Source organism: Haliotis rufescens, unplaced genomic scaffold (assembly GCF_023055435.1).
Source record: "Haliotis rufescens isolate VD_foot unplaced genomic scaffold, xgHalRufe1.0.p SCAF_16, whole genome shotgun sequence".
NCBI lineage: Eukaryota > Metazoa > Mollusca > Gastropoda > Lepetellida > Haliotidae > Haliotis > Haliotis rufescens.
The window spans coordinates 23063980-23085710 of NW_025963846.1; the positions used below are offsets into that span (position 1 = coordinate 23063980).

General features: G+C 44.6%; 1 protein-coding gene across 3 annotated transcripts in view; it reads left to right on the plus strand.

The window, feature by feature from the left end:
• The window catches only part of LOC124133842, a 101704-nt gene that overhangs the window by 69156 nt on the left and 10817 nt on the right, over window positions 1-21731 (plus strand). For all 3 annotated transcript variants that reach the window (XM_048397016.1, XM_048397015.1, XM_048397014.1), the window contains 6 exons: window positions 544-685; window positions 3331-3443; window positions 9379-9481; window positions 12094-12174; window positions 15097-15242; window positions 16816-16956. In XM_048397016.1, the coding sequence (XP_048252973.1) occupies window positions 544-685; window positions 3331-3443; window positions 9379-9481; window positions 12094-12174; window positions 15097-15242; window positions 16816-16956 (726 nt within the window). The remainder of the gene's footprint in view (window positions 1-543; window positions 686-3330; window positions 3444-9378; window positions 9482-12093; window positions 12175-15096; window positions 15243-16815; window positions 16957-21731) is intronic.

Genomic DNA, 21731 nt, shown 5'->3' on the forward strand with positions numbered 1-21731 from the left:
CATTTGATTGACTCTCACCTCTTTTAACTGTCATTTTGACTTTTGTAACTAAGTGAAATATATACTCAAAATAATATCCTGAATCTGTTTCATCCACCCATCCATACATCCATCCATCCATCCTTCATTCATCCATCCTTCATTCATCCATCCATCCATCCATCCATCCATCCATCTACCCATCCATCCATCATCTACCCATCCATCCATTCATTCCTTCATCCATCCATCCATCCATCCATCCATCATCCATCATCCATTCATCCATTCATTCATTCATTCATTCATTCATTCATTCATGAATCACCAAATGTCAGCTTCACATGGAAAATAACCTCGAAATGATGCAGGTCTTAGATGTTTACCACTCCAATGAAACCTTCAGGCTCTGGTATGGTGCTGACAAACCTAGAAACATAATCAGGCAAATCTAGGATTCTTGCATCTTCCAGTATCAGCAACTCATCGCCTCAGATGACTCGGCCACCCTGTAGCATCTTTTGCTTGAAATAACAACAACAATTCTGTTTGTTTCCTCCCCAGACTGATCTAGAAGACAGCCTGTTTTTCCTGGGCTCTACCGGCACCGGGGTCAGCTTCCACAACCACGCTGATGCCTGGAACGCTGTCATCTTCGGGCGCAAGCGATGGTTCCTCTACAACTTTGACCAGAACCCCCCAGGCGGTTAGTTGTGTACCCTGAACAACCAAACACCCCTAATTATAATGTGTTAGACCATTCCCAAAGTCTCAACGAGGCATACTTGTACCCAGTGTGCATGCACACGGTTGATCTCATTGAAACAAAGGGTAATAGGTTATGTTCTGGCAATTGCTTCCTAGGGCTGGGACGAGTCCAAATTTACTACCCGTGTACCCAACCCCTATTACCCGACCCTACCAGGGTACCGCCCCCCTATTACGGGTAATAGGGAGGTTGTACCCAGGTAGGGTCGGGTAATAGGGTGGAGGGTACCCAGGTAGGGTCGGGTAATAGGGAGGTTGTACCCAGGTAGGGTCGGGTAATAGGGTGGAGGGTACCCAGGTAGAGTCGGGTAATAGGGAGGTTGTACCCAGGTAGGGTAGGGTAATAGGGGGGTGGGTACCCGGGTAGGGTCGGGTAATAGGGAGGTGGGTACCCAGGTAGGGTCGGGTAATAGGGTGGAGGGTACCCAGGTAGGGTCGGGTAATAGGGAGGTTGTACCCAGGTAGGGTAGGGTAATAGGGGGGTGGGTACCCGGGTAGGGTCGGGTAATAGGGTGGAGGGTACCCAGGTAGGGTCGGGTAATAGGGAGGTGGGTACCCGGGTAGGGTAGGGTAATAGTGGGGTGGGTACCCGGGTAGGGTCGGGTAATAGGGAGGTGGTACCCAGGTAGGGTCAGGTAATAGGGTGGTGGGTACCCAGGTAGGGTCGGGTAATAAGGCGGTGGGTACCCAGGTGGGGTCGGGTAATAGGGAGGTGGGTACCCTACCTGGGTACCACCACCCTATTACCCGACCCTACCCGGGTACCCACCACCCTATTACCCGACCCGACCCTACCCGGGTACCGCCCCCCTATTACCTGACCCTACCCGGGTACCACCCCCCTATTACCCGACCCTACCCGGGTACCGCCCCCCTATTACCCGACCCTACCCGGGTACCCAGCCCCCTATTACCCGACCCTACCTGGGTACCCACTGCAGGTCTCAGGAGATGTCTCAAAATGTCCGAATGGGAACATTTTTAGCATAGGCCTGGCAAAACGTATTTAGATACATGTATTAAACAATGTGGTCATTCATACACTGAAGTTGAATTTAGTTATATCTTTATTCAACAAAATGAAAAATCAGAAGGAATGGGTGCATTTTCAGAAAGAAATGCGAACATTAGTGACTTGTAGTGTAACAATAGAGTTCTAGATAATTTTTGTCATCGAACAATATATCACGTGACTAACCACGGGTCCGGGTAGTCCTGTGGGTACCCGGGCCCTACTCAGTACCCACCCGACCTGGGTACCTGAGTTACCCGTCCCAGCCCTAACCCTTATCAATGTGTCCTGTTGTTGCTGTTGATGTCACATATACTCAAGAACAAAAGAAAGTATACATTTTTCAAAATTGTGTTTGTCAAAACCAATTCCAAACAAGACTGAAAACAGTCGCCAAGACACTTCAAACTTATATCCGATTCTAATACATCACCATCAAATTACCATTTCTTGTTCGTTTCTTTTTTAAACGCAATCAAACATGGTGGTTTACTATCTTTTGCAAGTGTTTTTTAATATGGGAAATATCAACCGAGTCTTAGTTAATCGGTATTTAACGGGACGAGGTTGATATTTCCCATATTAAAAAACACGAGTGATGAATTCTATATATCATTTTCACATTTTTGCTCCCCAATTAAGGAATAATTGCATTAAACATTAACATCAGCAACTTTTCAAAATCTTACGTATAGATCGTGCGTAGTGATACATGTTTTCCATAGCCGTGTGAACCAAAATAAACAACCTCTTAACTTTTTTATTGCATATTCCTTCGCTGAGAAAAAAAGTTCCTCGGATTATTTTAAACAAAATACTTGAACAGACTTTTGCAGAATAATTGAAATAATGTCTTCAACATCAAAGGTATCCATGTTGTTTGTAAATACCTACTCACGTGCACCGGCGAAAAAAGTCCCACTTCCGGTTATCTAATTTGCATATCTAATTTGCCAATGCTTGCTGTAAAAGATGACTATGCTTGTCTTAAGAGGCGACTAACAGGATCGGGTGGTCAGGCTCGCTGACTTGGTTGATGCATGTCATCATATCCCAATTGCGTGGATCGATGCTCATGATTTGATTATTTACAGACTGCTGTCATATAGCTGGATTATTGTTGATCATGGTGTTAAACAACAAACAAACAAACCTTAGCTACAGCTAGACTGGTATGTTCTGTAATCACACAGTGTAGTGTCTATATTTCCTGGATATGTTTTACAGGTGTGTCCCCAGGATATGGACAGCTAGACTGGTATGTTCTGTTATCACACAGTGTAGTGTCTATATTTCCTGGATATGTGTTACAGGTGTATCCCCAGGATATGGACAGCTAGATTGGTATGTTCTGTTATCACACAGTGTAGTGTCTATATTTCCTGGATATGTGTTACAGGTGTGTCCCCAGGATATGGACAGCTAGATTGGTATGTTCTGTTATCACACAGTGTAGTGTCTATATTTCCTGGATATGTGTTACAGGTGTGTCCCGAGGATATGGACAGCTAGACTGGTATGTTCTGTTATCACACAGTGTAGTGTCTATATTTCCTGGATATGTGTTACAGGTGTGACCCCAGGATATGGACAGCTAGACTGGTTTCAAAATTTGTACCCAAACCTGACGACAGATCAGAAGCCAACAGAGTGCATCCAAGAGCCAGGCGAGATACTTTATGTGGTCAGTCTACTGTCTACTGTCTACTGTCTACCCTACAGCTACTATGTATATATGAACATAAAATTAGGGAAAAGTTACTGATTTAAGACCACCAAGTTAAACAATGTGCAATGTATTCATTTTTTGTAATTTAGGATAAGACTAATTAAAATATTTATCCCCACCAATACAAAGTTTGGACTCTTAAAAAGCGACTGTGCTTGTCGTAAGAGGCGACTATGCTTGTCGTAAGAGGCGACTATACTTGTCCCAAGAGGTGACTGTGCTTGTCGTAAAAGGCAACTATGCTTGTCATAAGAGGCAACTGTGCTTGTCGTAAGAGGCGATTATGCTTGTCGTAAGAGGCGACTAAGCTTGTCGTAAGAGGCAACTATGCTTGTCATAAGAGGCCACTAACGGGATCAGTGCTCATGATATCAATCACTTAATGTCTGGTCCAGACTCGATTATTTACAGATCGCCGTCATATAGCTGGAATACTGGTGAGTTGGGTGTTAAACAACAAACAAACAAAAGACATGATATCAATTACTAGTGTGTCTGGTCCAGACTTGAATATTTTCAGGCCACTGTAATACACCCTTAGTCTTGCTACTATTATAGTTACCGTATAAAACCGCACATAAGCCGATCTCATAGATAAGCCAAGGTATTAACTTGGTCCTGACTAGACTCCCAACCTAAAACTACGTCTCGCCATCGGTAATAAAATATCAACAATTCCATAATGAATTACGCAAGTTAATCCTGTCATTACAACATCGGTAAAAAAAAATGTTTAGTTGTATATCAACACTTATGTTTGTAATCTACTTTAGTAATTTAAATCAAACTTTCATTCAATATTATTTACATTAATTTCTGTGTCCATCTGATACTTACAACTTCCGTTACAACTAAGGTGTGTTTACCAACTCACCAATATTTACAGAAACCATGCTTGTATTACCGCTATTGACACCTTGAAACGAACCTTAGTTGACAGAAAATGGATACATATATCATATCTGCCATACTTTGACTCGATAAAAGTAAGTGAGTGAGTATGGTTTTACGCCGCTTTTAGCAATATTCCAGCAACATCACGGCGGGGGACACCAGAAATGGGCTTCACACATTGTACCCATGTCGGGAATCGAACCCGGGTCTTCGGCGTGGCGAGCGAACGCTTTAACCACCAGGCTACCCGACCGCCCCCTCGATAAAAGTAACATTTGTTGTAATTTGACGATTAAATGTCAACATATTGTTTCTGCAATGGAAATAGTGAGATCGCACGAAACCTCAACGGTGAGCGAAAAAAGAATCCGACAATACACAAAAGTGCTACCGCGTAACCATGGTAATGGTTATCATTATTTTCGAGATATATAGAAAACCTGCAATTAAAATAACACGATATCAGTAGGCCTGGGACGGGTAACTCGGGTACCCGTGTCGAGTGGGTACTGAGTAGGACCCAGGTACCCACAGGACTACCCGGACCCGTGGTTAGTCACGTGATACATTGTTTAATGACAAAAATTATCTAGAACTCTATGGTTACACTACGAGTCACTAATGTGTGCATTCCTTCTGATTTTTCATATGGTTGAATAAAGATATAACTTAATTCAACTTCAGTGTATGAATGACCAGATTGTTTAATACGTGTATCTAAATACGTTTTGCCAGGGCTATGCTAAAAATGTTCCCAATCGGACATTTTGAGACATCTCCTGAGACCTGCAGTGGGTACCTGGGTAGGGTCGGGTAATAGGGGGTTGGGTACCCGGGTAGTAAATTTGGACTCGTCCCAGCCCTAGATATCAGAATATATTATTTGAAGTAAAATATTAATTTAAGATACTATTTTTTCCTATCATTGCATTAAAATTCTTTTCCGTTATATTATTGGGTATGTTTTAACGTAATCACCTGTATTTTCGGAGAACACATGAGTACAGCTGATTTGCTTTTTCCGGCTTAGTTTACGAGACAATACACACAGTATTCTTTATCCCTGCATATAAAACAACGCCTAGCAGAACAGGAAATACAATCAAAATGGTAAATCATGTCAGGTGATGTTCAATCGCAAATTTCACATTTTCATTGACAAAGTTGGTTATAGCGTTGTTCATTCACCTGAAGCGGTACGATGTAGTTTTTTACCAACAGAAAAAGTTTGTTTGAAAGTGTAACCCATACATAAGCCGACCCCTTTCGACAGAATCTTTATTCTGGTCCTTAAAATTGTCTTATCTGCGGTCATATACAGTATAAATTATTTTTTAAACTTAGATGATGATGTATACCTTAACATTGACCTATGACAGTTGTAGCGCTAAGATCTCTTTGTGAATGTGGGGCCAGGCCCATGTTCTTCCTGTGCTTGTGACAAGAAGGGAGGGTTTAGTTTAGTAAAGGTATTCAAACTTTATGGGGAGAGATCATTAGCTGCAGCTGACCAGGGTGCCATTGTACAAAGTGATCTTAGCGCTAAGGTGATCCTAACTCCCACACCTAAACATAGACTTACGACAGTCGTAGCGCTAAGGTGATCCTAACTCCCACACCTAAACATAGACTTACGACAGTCGTAGCGTTAAGGTGATCCTAACTCCAACACCTGAACATAGACTTACGACAGTCGTAGCGTTAAGGTGATCCTAACTCCAACACCTGAACATAGACTTCAGACAGTCGTAGCGTTAAGGTGATCCTAACTCCAACACCTGAACATAGACTTACGACAGTCGTAGCGTTAAGGTGATCCTAACTCCAACACCTGAACATAGACTTACGACAGTCGTAGCGTTAAGGTGATCCTAACTCCAACACCTGAACATAGACTTACGACAGTCGTAGCGTTAAGGTGATCCTAACTCCAACACCTGAACATAGACTTACGACAGTCGTAGCGTTAAGGTGATCCTAACTCCAACACCTGAACATAGACTTCAGACAGTCGTAGCGTTAAGGTGATCCTAACTCCAACACCTGAACATAGACTTCAGACAGTCGTAGCGTTAAGGTGATCCTAACTCCAACACCTGAACATAGACTTACGACAGTCGTAGCGTTAAGGTGATCCTAACTCCAACACCTGAACATAGACTTCAGACAGTCGTAGCGTTAAGGTGATCCTAACTCCAACACCTGAACATAGACTTACGACAGTCGTAGCGTTAAGGTGATCCTAACTCCAACACCTGAACATAGACTTCAGACAGTCGTAGCGTTAAGGTGATCCTAACTCCAACACCTGAACATAGACTTACGACAGTCGTAGCGTTAAGGTGATCCTAACTCCAACACCTGAACATAGACTTACGACAGTCATAGCGTTAAGGTGATCCTAACTCCAACACCTGAACATAGACTTCAGACAGTCGTAGCGTTAAGGTGATCCTAACTCCAACACCTGAACATAGACTTACGACAGTCGTAGCGTTAAGGTGATCCTAACTCCAACACCTGAACATAGACTTCAGACAGTCGTAGCGTTAAGGTGATCCTAACTCCAACACCTGAACATAGACTTCAGACAGTCGTAGCGTTAAGGTGATCCTAACTCCAACACCTGAACATAGACTTACGACAGTCGTAGCGTTAAGGTGATCCTAACTCCAACACCTGAACATAGACTTCAGACAGTCGTAGCGTTAAGGTGATCCTAACTCCAACACCTGAACATAGACTTACGACAGTCGTAGCGTTAAGGTGATCCTAACTCCAACACCTGAACATAGACTTCAGACAGTCGTAGCGTTAAGGTGATCCTAACTCCAACACCTGAACATAGACTTACGACAGTCGTAGCGTTAAGGTGATCCTAACTCCAACACCTGAACATAGACTTACGACAGTCGTAGCGTTAAGGTGATCCTAACTCCAACACCTGAACATAGACTTACGACAGTCGTAGCGTTAAGGTGATCCTAACTCCAACACCTGAACATAGACTTACGACAGTCGTAGCGTTAAGGTGATCCTAACTCCAACACCTGAACATAGACTTCAGACAGTCGTAGCGTTAAGGTGATCCTAACTCCAACACCTGAACATAGACTTACAACAGTCGTAGCGTTAAGGTGATCCTAACTCCCACACCTGAACATAGACTTACGACAGTCGTAGCGTTAAGGTGATCCTAACTCCAACACCTGAACATAGACTTACGACAGTCGTAGCGTTAAGGTGATCCTAACTCCAACACCTGAACAAAGACTTACGACAGTCGTAGTGTTAAGGTGATCCTAACTCCAACACCTGAAAATAGACTTCAGACAGTCGTAGCGTTAAGGTGATCCTAACTCCAACACCTGAACATAGACTTCAGACAGTCGTAGCGTTAAGGTGATCCTAACTCCAACACCTGAACATAGACTTCAGACAGTCGTAGCGTTAAGGTGATCCTAACTCCAACACCTGAACATAGACTTATGACAGTCGTAGCGTTAAGGTGATCCTTACTCCAACACCTGAACATAGACTTACGACAGTCGTAGCCTTAAGGATATTTTGTACAAAGTCACCCAGGCCCTTATGATAGGCCTAGCTCTTATTTCAAAGCTTTAGCCTTATAGTGAGTGAGGTCTTAGGCCGCTTTTAGCAATATTCCAGCAATATCACGGCGGGGGACACCACAAATGGGCTTCACACATTGTACCCATGTCGAGAATCGAACTCAGGTCTTTGGCGTGACGAGCGAACGCTTTAACCACTGGGCTACCCGACCGCCCTCCTTAGCCTTATACCCAGCCCTTAGTAGAGACCGGCTGTAAGTGGGTGAGTGTTGTTTTACGCTGCTCTTAGCAGTATCATGGCAGGGGACAACAGAAATGGGCCTCACGCATTGGACTCCTGTGGGGGATTCAAACCCGGACCTTTGGTGTGATGATTGAACACAAGAGGAAATGTTGGTACTGATCAAAGTGGCATTAAACCCGACTGACTCACTTACTCGTTTGTCTTCAACCATCCTGAAGGCCTGACTCTTATTAGCAAACCTTCACCCCGAGACCCAGCCCTTTGTAGACACCTTGTTATAGAAGAAATACGGCAATGCCACCCACCCAACCACCTGACTCACTCAATCGTTTGTCTTCAAGCATCCTGCAGGCCTGATTCGTATTAGCAAACCTTCACCCCGAGACCCAACCCTTAGTAGACACCTTGTTATAATAGAAATATGGTAATGCCACCCACCCACTCACCTGATTGTTAACAAACCTTCGCCCCAAGACCCAGCCCTTAGTAGACACCTTGTTATAATAGAAATATGGTAATGCCACCCACCCACTCACCTGATTGTTAACAAACCTTCACCCCGAGACCCAGCCCTTAGTAGACACCTTGTTATAATAGAAATATGGTAATGCCACCCACCCACTCACCTGATTGTTAACAAACTTTCACCCCAAGACCCAGCCCTTAGTAGACACCTTGTTATAGAAGAAATACGGCAATGCCACCCACCCACTCACCTGATTGTTAACAAACCTTCACCCCGAGACCCAGCCCTTAGTAGACACCACTTGTTATAGAAGAAATACGGTAATGCTCAAGGTAGCATTCTACCCACCTGACTGACTCACTCACTCACTCGTTTGTCTTCAACCATCCTGAAGGCCTGACTCGTATTAGCAAACCTTCACCCCGAGACCCAATCTTTAGTAGACACCTTGTTATAGAAGAAATACGGCAATGCCACCCACCCACTCACCTGATTGTTAACAAACCTTCGTCCCAAGACCCAGCCCTTAGTAGACACCTTGTTATAGAAGAAATACGGCAATGCCACCCACCCACTCACCTGATTGTTAACAAACCTTCACCCTAAGACCCAGCCCTTAGTAGACACCTTGTTATAGAGGAAATACGGTAATGCTCAAGGTAGCATTCAACCCACCTGACTGACTCACTCACTCACTCATTTGTCTTCACCCAGCCTGAAGGCGTGTACCATGGGACCATCAACCTCGGAGATACGATAGCTATTGGCATCCAGAAGAAAGAGGCGGCCACTGAGGCTATGAAGTATGTATATGAAGGTGAGAAATGACACCAAGAGTTGGACCCGTCAGTGGTGTACTCTCCCAAAAAACTTCAGGGGATGTGTAGCCTATTCGTTGAAGGCACCTAACTTTAGTGTCATTTGGGTTTGATAGAATCTTACAATCATGGGTTCAAATCCAATATTTGTTTTGCAGTTTGTCAGGTGAACGTTCTAGTCAGCCAATAGGGTCCATGATAGGTCATGTCAGGTGAATGTTCTAGTCAGCCAATAGGCTCCATGATAGGTCATGTCAAGTGAACGTACTAGTCAGCCAATAGAGTCCATGATAGGTCATGTCAGGTGAATGTTCTAGTCAGCCAATAGGGTCCCTAGTCAGTCATGTCAGATGAATGTTCTAGTCAGCCAATAGGGTCCATGATAGGTCATGTCAAGTGAACGTTCTAGTCAGCCAATAGGGTCCATGATAGGTCAAGTCAGGTGAACGTTCTAGTCAGCCAATAGGGTCCATGATAGGTCATGTCAGGTGAACGTTCTAGTCAGCCAATAGGGTCCATGATAGGTCATGTCAGGTGAACGTTCTAGTCAGCCAATAGGGTCCATGATAGGTCATGACAGGTGAACATTCTAGTCAGCCAATAGAGTCCATGATAGGTCATGTCAGGTGAACGTTCTAGTCAGCCAATAGAGTCCATGATAGGTCATGTCAGGTGAACGTTCTAGTCAGCCAATAGAGTCCATGATAGGTCAAGTCAGGTGAACGTTCTAGTCAGCCAATAGAGTCCATGATAGGTCAAGTCAGGTGAACGTTCTAGTCAGCCAATAGAGTCCATGATAGGTCATGTCAGGTGAACGTTCTAGTCAGCCAATAGGGTCCATGATAGGTCATGTCAGGTGAACGTTCTAGTCAGCCAATAGAGTCCATGATAGGTCAAGTCAGGTGAACGTTCTAGTCAGCCAATAGAGTCCATGATAGGTCAAGTCAGGTGAACGTTCTAGTCAGCCAATAGAGTCCATGATAGGTCATGTCAGGTGAACGTTCTAGTCAGCCAATAGGGTCCATGATAGGTCATGTCAGGTGAACGTTCTAGTCAGCCAATAGAGTCCATGATAGGTCAAGTCAGGTGAACGTTCTAGTCAGCCAATAGGGTCCATGATAGGTCATGTCAGGTGAACGTTCTAGTCAGCCAATAGGGTCCATGATAGGTCATGTCAGGTGAACGTTCTAGTCAGCCAATAGGGTCCATGATAGGTCATGTCAGGTGAATGTTCTAGTCAGCCAATAGAGTCCATGATAAGTCATGTCAGGTGAATGTTTTAGTCAGCCAATCAGGTCCATATGTCATGTCAGGTGAGTGTTCTAATCAGCCAATAGGGACCATGCTTCATGTCATATAAACGTTCTAATCAGCCAGTCGGATCAAGGCTTTTAAGTAAGTGAGCAAAGCACTCAGAGATGATATTGGACTAGCTTCTTTATCTTGAAAACAAATATCATCAAAGATTTCCGAATGCAAAAATATGAAGGTGTGCTATTACATTGTTGTGGACATTTTATGTGGCCTGTCATTTCTAGCGTGATAGCATTTCAATCCCCAAAGGAGATTATCTCAAGGGTATATTTGTGTTCTGCAGCTGTATTTTTTTAGATCAAACTTTCCAAATCAAGATGGTAAAGAAATGAAGCTGAATCATCTTCAAAAGCTGAAATCTCATTGACTCAGAAACCCACTCATTCTTCGTTTGGATAGGGAAATCAAAGGTCAAGGTTCCCCTGATGCGACCTCTTAAAAAGGTGTCCTCAGATCTTTACAAGCAACATCTTCCCAAGGCAAGAAGTTAACTGACTTTAGAAGTCCAGCTTCCACCCTTGCCGAACGAGGCTGGAATTCCTGGACTGGATCATAGCGCCACCAGCTGTTAATACGAGTCATATCCCTTCTAAGCCTATAGACAAATCAGATTCCACCTCTCATATCACAAAATGGTGGCGCCCAGTCAAGACGATCTGATAGATAATAAAGATCTATATTGTGATAAAAAGGGTCTTGCATCGCAAAGTGCATCAAAACACATGAGCACCTTGATTAAAAACATGTAGAGATTTGGAAAATATCAGTTGATAACGAGCTGGTGGTGCACATGCTTTGCAAATCCTGCAATCCACCGAAATTTACACGACAGTTTACGAACCAGATTTCGATTTCATTGCATGATTTTGATTGGACTATGCATAGACTCTTTAATCCAGCCAAAATGTAACTCCATAATTCCAGCCTTGTTCGGCAAGGGTTGAAACTGGTCTTTTATGGTCAGTTAACTCTCTTGCCTCGGGAAGATGTCCAAAGAAAGGTATATCAGAGTAAACGATCTGATTATTGTGAGACTGAAGCTAATATTAGACCATGATTTGGTGTGAACCATAAAGAGGTATGAAACAATACGTGTTAACTGTTGGGATTAGCTCATCGTGTACATTAGCATCCGCAATCCTTTTCATCTACATCATCAGATATTGACCAAGTCTAGGTTTAGATAATCACTTGTGACAGACAGGTGCATCGAATATGAAACATTGTTGTGATATCATAAACACAATATATGTGATTTGTCAAGAACATGTAACTAAAGGTGGATGTACATTTTCAGAAAATAACCTGAGGTCCAAAGGGGAGACAACTGTTATTGACAGAATGGAGCTCACTTTTAAACTGCTTGACATCTTTCCAGGTGAGTCCTGTTCTCCTCCCCCCAATCGAACCTCAGATCACCGACTTGATACTTAGGGTAGATCTTGTTATGAAGAGGGCAACTCACTGGCTCGCTCACTCACTCACTCACTCACACCATGGGCGGATACAGATTATTTCGAAAAAAATCTTTATTTCTGTATAAATTACCACCAAAGACAATAAATAGATCTTAATTGTGCACCCCCCCTTTCAAAAAAGCTGTATCCGCCCATGCACACTCACTCACTCACTCACTCACTCACTCACTCCACCCACCTGTCCATCCACACAGGCAATCACTCACTCACTCACTCACTCCACCCACCTGTCCATCCACACAGGCAACCACTCACTCACTCACTCACTCCACCAACCTGTCCACCCACACAGGCACTCACTCACTCACTCACTCACTCCACCAACCTGTCCACCCACACAGGCAACCACTCACTCACTCACTCACTCACTCCACCAACCTGTCCACCCACACAGGCAACCACTCACTCACTCACTCACTCCACCAACCTGTCCACCCACACAGGCAACCACTCAATTACTCACTCACTCACTCACTCACCCCACCAACCTGTCCACCCACACAGGCAACCACTCACTCACTCATTCACTAACTCACTCCACCAACCTGTCCACCCAAACAGGCAACCACTCACTCACTCACTCACTCACTCCACCAACCTGTCCACCCACACAGGCAACCACTCACTCACTCACTCACTCACTCACTCACTCACTCACTCCACCAACCTGTCCACCCACACAGGCAACCACTCACTCACTCACTCACTCCACCAACCTGTCCACCCACACAGGCAACCACTCACTCACTCACTCACTCCACCAACCTGTCCACCCACACAGGCAACCACTCACTCACTCACTCACTCCACCAACCTGTCCACCCACACAGGCAACCACTCAATTACTCACTCACTCACTCACTCACCCCACCAACCTGTCCACCCACACAGGCAACCACTCACTCACTCACTCACTAACTCACTCCACCAACCTGTCCACCCAAACAGGCAACCACTCACTCACTCACTCACTCACTCCACCAACCTGTCCACCCACACAGGCAACCACTCACTCACTCACTCACTCACTCACTCACTCCACCAACCTGTCCACCCACACAGGCACTCACTCACTCACTCACTCCACCAACCTGTCCACCCACACAGGCAACCACTCACTCACTCACTCACTCACTCACTCACTCCACCAACCTGTCCACCCACACAGGCAACCACTCACTCACTCACTCACTCACTCACTCACTCCACCAACCTGTCCACCCACACAGGCAACCACTCACTCACTCACTCACTCACTCACTCACTCACTCCACCAACCTGTCCACCCACACAGGCACTCACTCACTCACTCACTCCACCAACCTGTCCACCCACACAGGCAACCACTCACTCACTCACTCACTCACTCACTCACTCACTCCACCAACCTGTCCACCCACACAGGCAACCACTCACTCACTCACTCATTCACTCACACACTCTGCAATATTAAATGTGGCTTGAGCAGAATGGACCAATGTTCACCTTCAGACCAGGCTCAAGGGAGGTAACCCAACCGGCACACATATTGTAAAACTCCATTTTGGGTCACAGCCTTGGAAAATGCTTTGGAGTCTGTTTTGTGAAGCCATACTTGATCATATCATGGACCTGCATGTGAAAGAAAGAAAAAAGATGTTGGCCATTTGAACAATTCTCACAAGTCTTGCCAGTATAAATAGTAATATTTCAACAACAAAAATTAGTTACTTCAATTTTGGTATTAGCAGTTGCCAAATAGGGCTCTAATCCCACCTCGTCATTTATCATCACAAGATCTCAAAGACATATTGAGGATATATAATGTGTCGAGTGAAATATCATGTTTTTCTCATCGAGTAGCAAAATGAGAGAAACGTGATATTTCACAAGACACATGGAATTTCATATTTATTGTATACTTTTTATGTAGTTTTCTTAACGAAATATTTTATTTTTTTACAAATGTAAAACCTTGAAACGTAAATTCTCCCTACCTGACACACAGGGATGTTCACCATCCCTTGTAATTGTGACTTAAAAAGAGGTTCCAACTTTGCAAAATCTTAAAGAATGTAAACAATATTTCTAGGGTCACAAAAATTCTTTATCATATATTTGGATATGATTATATGCAAATTCAACTTTAAAAAAATATTCTTGAAAGCTATGAGACCACTTTTGGAAGCGAAGGAATCCATGATGGTCAAGTAACAAAAATGTTGCAAAACGAACAGTCTCGACGAGTCATAACGAGAAGTTTACAGTGACGACACATTTTCGAAAGAATAACAAACAGCAAAAAACGATATAAACTCCATAAATGACCATTATGTTCACTGCAATGAAAATATCAAGTGTTACATTCACTGCAATGAAAATATCAAGTGTTATGTTCACTGCAATGAAAATATCAAGTGTTAAGTTCACTGCAATGAAAATATCAAGTGTTACGATTACTGCAATGAAAATATCAAGTGTTACGGTCACTGCAATGAAAATATCAAGTGTTACGTTCACTGCAATGAAAATATCAAGTGTTATGTTCACTGCAATGAAAATATCAAGTCTTATGTTCACTGCAATGAAAATATCAAGTGTTAAGTTCACTGCAATGAAAATATCAAGTGTTAAGTTCACTGCAATGAAAATATCAAGTGTTAAGTTCACTGCAATGAAAATATCAAGTGTTACATTAACTGCAATGAAAATATCAAGTGTTATGTTGACTGCAGTGAAATAAAGATTTAGCAACTTCCAAAAACTCAGTCTTTCACACTGAAGTAAATAATATATGTGTAGTGTCAGTGAAATTTCCAAGACTTTCCAATCTGTGTGTGCAGGAAGTGCTGAGATGAACCTGCGTCTCGGAGTCTTGAATCAAGAAATCAACCAAATGGAATCAGCTGAGACTTACCTACAAAGAGCTGCCAGTATTGATCCTTACTTTGTGATAGCTCGCCTTGTTCTGGCTGAGGTGAAAGCTAAGGTAAGCCCATCCCTCACATCAGTCAGTGAGTCTTTATAGTGCTTTATACAGTGTATTTCAGTCAAATCATGTCAGCTGAGGAGTGGGAAAATAAGTCAAAATAACTCAGGTCACAGGCGTTTACAATTGCAGTGAATCTCTCAAGACACAATTATGATGTTGATAAAATATTAAGACATTAGGGCACATCTAGTAACTCGAAATTGATCAGGTGACCTGGCTGTTTGCATGTCATTTACCCCATCACTATATCCATTACTGTATTGTCTGGTCCAAAGACTCGAATATTTACAATTCACCATCATATAGCTTGAATATTGCTGAGTGTGACATTAAGTTGCAGTATGTGGACCGTTCTTAACCATTGTTTGCAAACAATAGCCAATAACCTTTGTGCTTACTTGGCTCTGCTTGCCTTATTCCACACGAGAAGTTTCTGCTCGGTGACCACGTAGGCTTATCACATGACCAGACTTTTCTCTTTGTTGTAATAAGAACAGATGGGTCTATTGTAAGCCTCTCAGTGGACTTTACATATGGTTTTGCATAACTATGTAGGGGGCACGGGGGGCCCAGTCGTCTAAGGCGCTGCGATCCGCGGTGCAGAGTTGCGTCCCTTGGGCACGCCAGAAACCTATGATTGTGGGTTTGCAGCCAGCCTAAATCACCTGCCACAACATCACATCTTACACAGTCCAATCGATTGCATATGTTCTTCATCTGTTTGGGGCACAGGTGGCCCAATCGTCCATGGCGCCACGATTAACTGTGTGGAGTTGCGTCCCTTGGGCATGACAGAAACCTATGATTGTGGTTTCGAATCCCGGTTCGCCCCAATTATGTTTCTAGGTTTGTCAGCACCATACCCGTGCTCGTGGGTTTCACCGAAGTGGTGTCGATATGCTACTACATCTACGGCAGTGAGGAGCTCTGACAATATGGCTTGACACATAAATGTGACCGTATCACTAGCTCCCGGTAGGGCTTGGATGACAGCACATGGAGCTGTACAGCAATGTGGGATAGGTAAAACAATGTATGCTGTGAGTGAGTGAGTGAGTGAGTGAGTTGGGTTTAACGCCGCTTTTAACAGTATTCTAGTTATATCACGGCATGTCAGCTTATTGTGGGAGGAAAGACCGAAGTGATGCAGGTCTCAGACGTTTACCAGCACAGGTATGGTGCTGACAAACCTAGAAACATAATCAGGGCGAACCAGGATTCGAACCCACAACCATAAGTTTCCTTACATGCCCAAGGGACACAACTCTACACAGTTAATCGTGGCGGGCGACTGGACCACCAGTGCCCCAAACAGATGAAGAACATATGCAATCGTGGAGAGTGTTTTGCAAATGAGGCATTTATTTTGTAATGTAGACTTTGATAAACAATGGCAGTATGTATTTTATGACTCATCTGTAAGAAAAACATGCAAGCTTTTTCTTCAATTTGCCTCTAAGAAAAAGATGACCAAAGGCAGTTATTCTGCGCAGCAAATCAATAAAACTTTGTCGAGCAGAATTAAGCCATACTTGTACATGAAGTGTGAAGAATTGATTCTTTCTTACAGCTGGGCAAGAACGACGAGGCTGAGGCTCTCATGAAGAAAGCGCTAGCTCTCAACCCCAATATGTGGGATGTTTATGCCAAATATGGGACCTTCCTGAAACAGAATGGGAGATTCAAAGATGCTGCAGAAATCTTTAGACAGGTGAGAGGTTCACTGACACTGCCTTGAAAGGTGAGGCGTTCACTGACACTGCCTTGGCCGGTGAGGCATTCACTGACACTGCCTTGACAGGTGAGGCATTCACTTGACAGGTGAGACGTTTACTGACCCTGCCTTGACAGGTGAGGCGTTCACTGACACTGCCTTGGCAGGTGAGGCATTCACTGACAATGCCTTGACAGGTGAGGCGTTCACTGACACTGCCTTGGCAGGTGAGGCATTCACTGACACTGCCTTGGCCGGTGAGGCATTCACTGACACTGCCTTGACAGGTGAGGCATTCACTTGACAGGTGAGACGTTTACTGACCCTGCCTTGACAGGTGAGGCGTTCACTGACACTGCCTTGGCAGGTGAGGCATTCACTGACACTGCCTTGACAGGTGAGGCAGTAACTGACACTGCCTTGACAGGTGAGGCATTCACTTGACAGGTGAGATGTTTACTGACCCTGCCTTGACAGGTGAGGCGTTCACTGACACTGCCTTGACAGGTGAGGCAGTTACTGACACTGCCTTGACAGATGAGGCAGTTACTGACACTGCCTTGACAGGTGAGACATTCACTGACACTGCCTTGACAGGTGAGGCAGTTACTGACACTGCCTTGACAGGTGAGGCAGTTACTGACACTGCCTTGATAGGTGAGGCAGTTACTGACACTGCCTTGACAGGTGAGACGTTCACTTGACAGGTGAGACGTTCACTTGACAGGTAAGACGTTCACTTGACAGGTGAGACATTCACTTGACAGGTGAGATGATCATTTGACAGGTGAGACGTTCACTTGACAGGTGAGACGTTCACTGACACTGCCTTGACAGATGAGGCAGTTACTGACACTGCCTTGACAGGTGAGACATTCACTGACACTGCCTTGACAGGTGAGGCATTCACTGACACTGCCTTGACAGGTGAGGCGTTCACTGACACTGCCTTGGCAGGTGAGGCATTCACTGACACTGCCTTGGCCAGTGAGGTATTCACTGACACTGCCTTGACAGGTGAGGCATTCACTTGACAGGTGAGACGTTTACTGACCCTGCCTTGACAGGTGAGGCGTTCACTGACACTGCCTTGACAGGTGAGGCAGTTACTGACACTGCCTTGATAGGTGAGGCAGTTACTGACACTGCCTTGACAGGTGAGACGTTCACTTGACAGGTGAGACGTTCACTTGACAGGTAAGACGTTCACTTGACAGGTGAGACATTCACTTGACAGGTGAGATGATCATTTGACAGGTGAGACGTTCACTTGACAGGTGAGACGTTCACTGACACTGCCTTGACAGATGAGGCAGTTACTGACACTGCCTTGACAGGTGAGACATTCACTGACACTGCCTTCACAGGTGAGGCATTCACTGACACTGCCTTGACAGGTGAGGCGTTCACTGACACTGCCTTGGCAGGTGAGGCATTCACTGACACTGCCTTGGCCAGTGAGGTATTCACTGACACTGCCTTGACAGGTGAGGCATTCACTTGACAGGTGAGACGTTTACTGACCCTGCCTTGACAGGTGAGGCGTTCACTGACACTGCCTTGACAGGTGAGGCAGTTACTGACACTTCCTTGACAGGTGAGGCAGTTACTGACACTGCCTTGACAGGTGAGACGTTCACTTGACAGGTGAGACATTCACTTGACAGGTAAGACGTTCACTTGACAGGTGAGACATTCACTTGACAGGTGAGATGATCACTTGACAGGTGAGACGTTCACTTGACAGGTGAGACGTTCACTGACACTGCCTTGACAGATGAGGCAGTAACTGACACTGCCTTGACAGGTGAGACATTCACTGACACTGCCTTGACAGGTGAGGCATTCACTGACACTGCCTTGACAGGTGAGGCATTCACTGACACTGCCTTGACAGGTGAGACGTTCACTGACACTGCCTTGACAGGTGAGGCATTCACTGACACTGCCTTGACAGGTGAGGCAGTTACTGACACTGCCTTGACAGGTGAGGCAGTTACTGACACTGCCTTGACAGGTGAGGCATTCACTGACACTGCCTTGACAGGTGAGGCAGTAACTGACACTGCCTTGACAGGTGAGACGTTCACTTGACAGGTGAGGCATTCACTTGACAGGTGAGACGTTTACTGACACTGCCTTGACAGGTGAGGCATTCACTGACACTGCCTTGACAGGTGAGACGTTCACTTGACAGGTGAGACGTTCACTGACACTGCCTTGACAGGTGAGACGTTCACTGACACTGCCTTGACAGGTGAGGCATTCACTGACACTGCCTTGACAGGTGAGGCAGTTACTGACACTGCCTTGACAGGTGAGACATTCACTGACACTGCCTTGACAGGTGAGGCATTCACTGACACTGCCTTGACAGGTGAGACGTTCACTGACACTGCCTTGGCAGGTGAGGCATTCACTGACACTGCCTTGGCCGGTGAGGTATTCACTGACACTGCCTTGACAGGTGAGGCATTCACTTGACAGGTGAGACGTTTACTGACCCTGCCTTGACAGGTGAGGCGTTCACTGACACTGCCTTGACAGGTGAGGCAGTTACTGACACTTCCTTGACAGGTGAGGCAGTTACTGACACTGCCTTGACAGGTGAGACGTTCACTTGACAGGTGAGACGTTCACTTGACAGGTAAGACGTTCACTTGACAGGTGAGACATTCACTTGACAGGTGAGATGATCACTTGACAGGTGAGACGTTTACTTGACAGGTGAGACGTTCACTGACACTGCCTTGACAGATGAGGCAGTTACTGACACTGCCTTGACAGGTGAGACATTCACTGACACTGCCTTGACAGGTGAGGCATTCACTGACACTGCCTTGACAGGTGAGGCATTCACTGACACTGCCTTGAAAGGTGAGACGTTCACTGACACTGCCTTGACAGGTGAGGCATTCACTGACACTGCCTTGACAGGTGAGGCATTCACTGACACTGCCTTGACAGGTGAGGCAGTTACTGACACTGCCTTGACAGGTGAGGCAGTTACTGACACTTCCTTGACAGGTGAGGCATTCACTGACACTGCCTTGACAGGTGAGGCAGTAACTGACACTGCCTTGACAGGTGAGACGTTCACTTGACAGGTGAGGCATTCACTTGACAGGTGAGACGTTTACTGACCTGCCTTGACAGGTGAGGCATTCACTGACACTGTCTTGACAGGTGAGACGTTCACTTGACAGGTGAGACGTTCACTGACAGTGCCTTGACAGGTGAGACGTTCACTGACACTGCCTTGACAGGTGAGGCATTCACTGACACTGCCTTGACAGGTGAGGCAGTTACTGACACTGCCTTGACAGGTGAGACATTCACTGACACTGCCTTGACAGGTGAGGCATTCACTGACACTGCCTTGACAGGTGAGACGTTCACTGACACTACCTTGACAGGTGAGGCAGTTACTGACACTGCCTTGACAGGTGAGGCAGTTACTGACACTGCCTTGACAGGTGAGGCATTCACTTGACAGGTGAGACGTTTACTGACCCTGCCTTGACAGGTGAAACGTTCACTTGACAGGTGAGACGTTCACTTGACAGGTGAGACGTTTACTGACCCTGCCTTGACAGGTGAAACATTCACGTGACAGGTGAGACGTTCACTTGACAGGTGAGATGTTCACTGACACTGCTTTGACATGTGAAACGTTCACTTGACAGGTGAGACGTTTACTTGACAGGTGAGACGTTCACTTGACAGGTGAGACGTTCACTGACACTGCTTTGACAGGTGAAACGTTCACTTGACAGGTGAGATGTTCACTTGACAGGTTAGACAGGACGTTTTCCAAATCCTGAATTTTGAGGTTACTGTGATGCCTGTGCATAGGATAAATCACGACTCCGAGGTTAGGCTTCTAAAAATTGTTTCAATAAAAAAACAAAATTTGCGCACAAGTGGCCTCTCTAGTTTCCTCCTTTGTTCTGGGCTGTCCAAACTAATATGTAACCAATTATACAGCTGTGTAATATCAACCTGGGAAAGGCCATTCATAAATGTATTCCTTGATGAGTAAAATACCGATAAATTTGTCTCTTGGTCCAATTTGAAGCAGGTAGTGGTGGTCACCATGGTAACTCTTCAGGCAGGAAATCCAAGCCTTTGTTCTTTTGTAAAACATCATGTTATCCAATGCATGCTTTCAAGAGCATACAAAAAAAAGGTTCCATGTTTTTCCACCAGTTAACCAGCTTTGTGTGCTTAATTAGATGATGCATCTATGGTTTTTTCATGGTCACCTTTAACTAAATGTTTTAAATCCAAATGATTCAGTATTACTATAACACCATTATATAATCTCACAATAACCAGAGACCATAAAATAGATGTTATGATGACTGCTATAACACAGTTATGTAATCTCACTATAACCAGAGACCATAAAATAGATGTTATGATCTCTACTATAACACTATTATATAATCTCACTATAACCAGAGACCAAGAAATAGATGTTATGATCTCTGCTATAACACTATTATATAATCTCACTATAACCAGAGACCATAAAATAGATGTTATGATCTCTACTATAACACAATTATATAATCTCACTATAACCAGAGACCATAAAATAGATGTTATGACCTCTACTATAACACAATGATTATAAAACTTGTGATCATGAAAACATCTTAAATACCACAAAATATATATATATATATCGCTTTTGATATCAAACAGATTTAAAATAGCACAAACAATAGGGTACTTGGGATATAGAGTATTTGACTACAGATTGACTA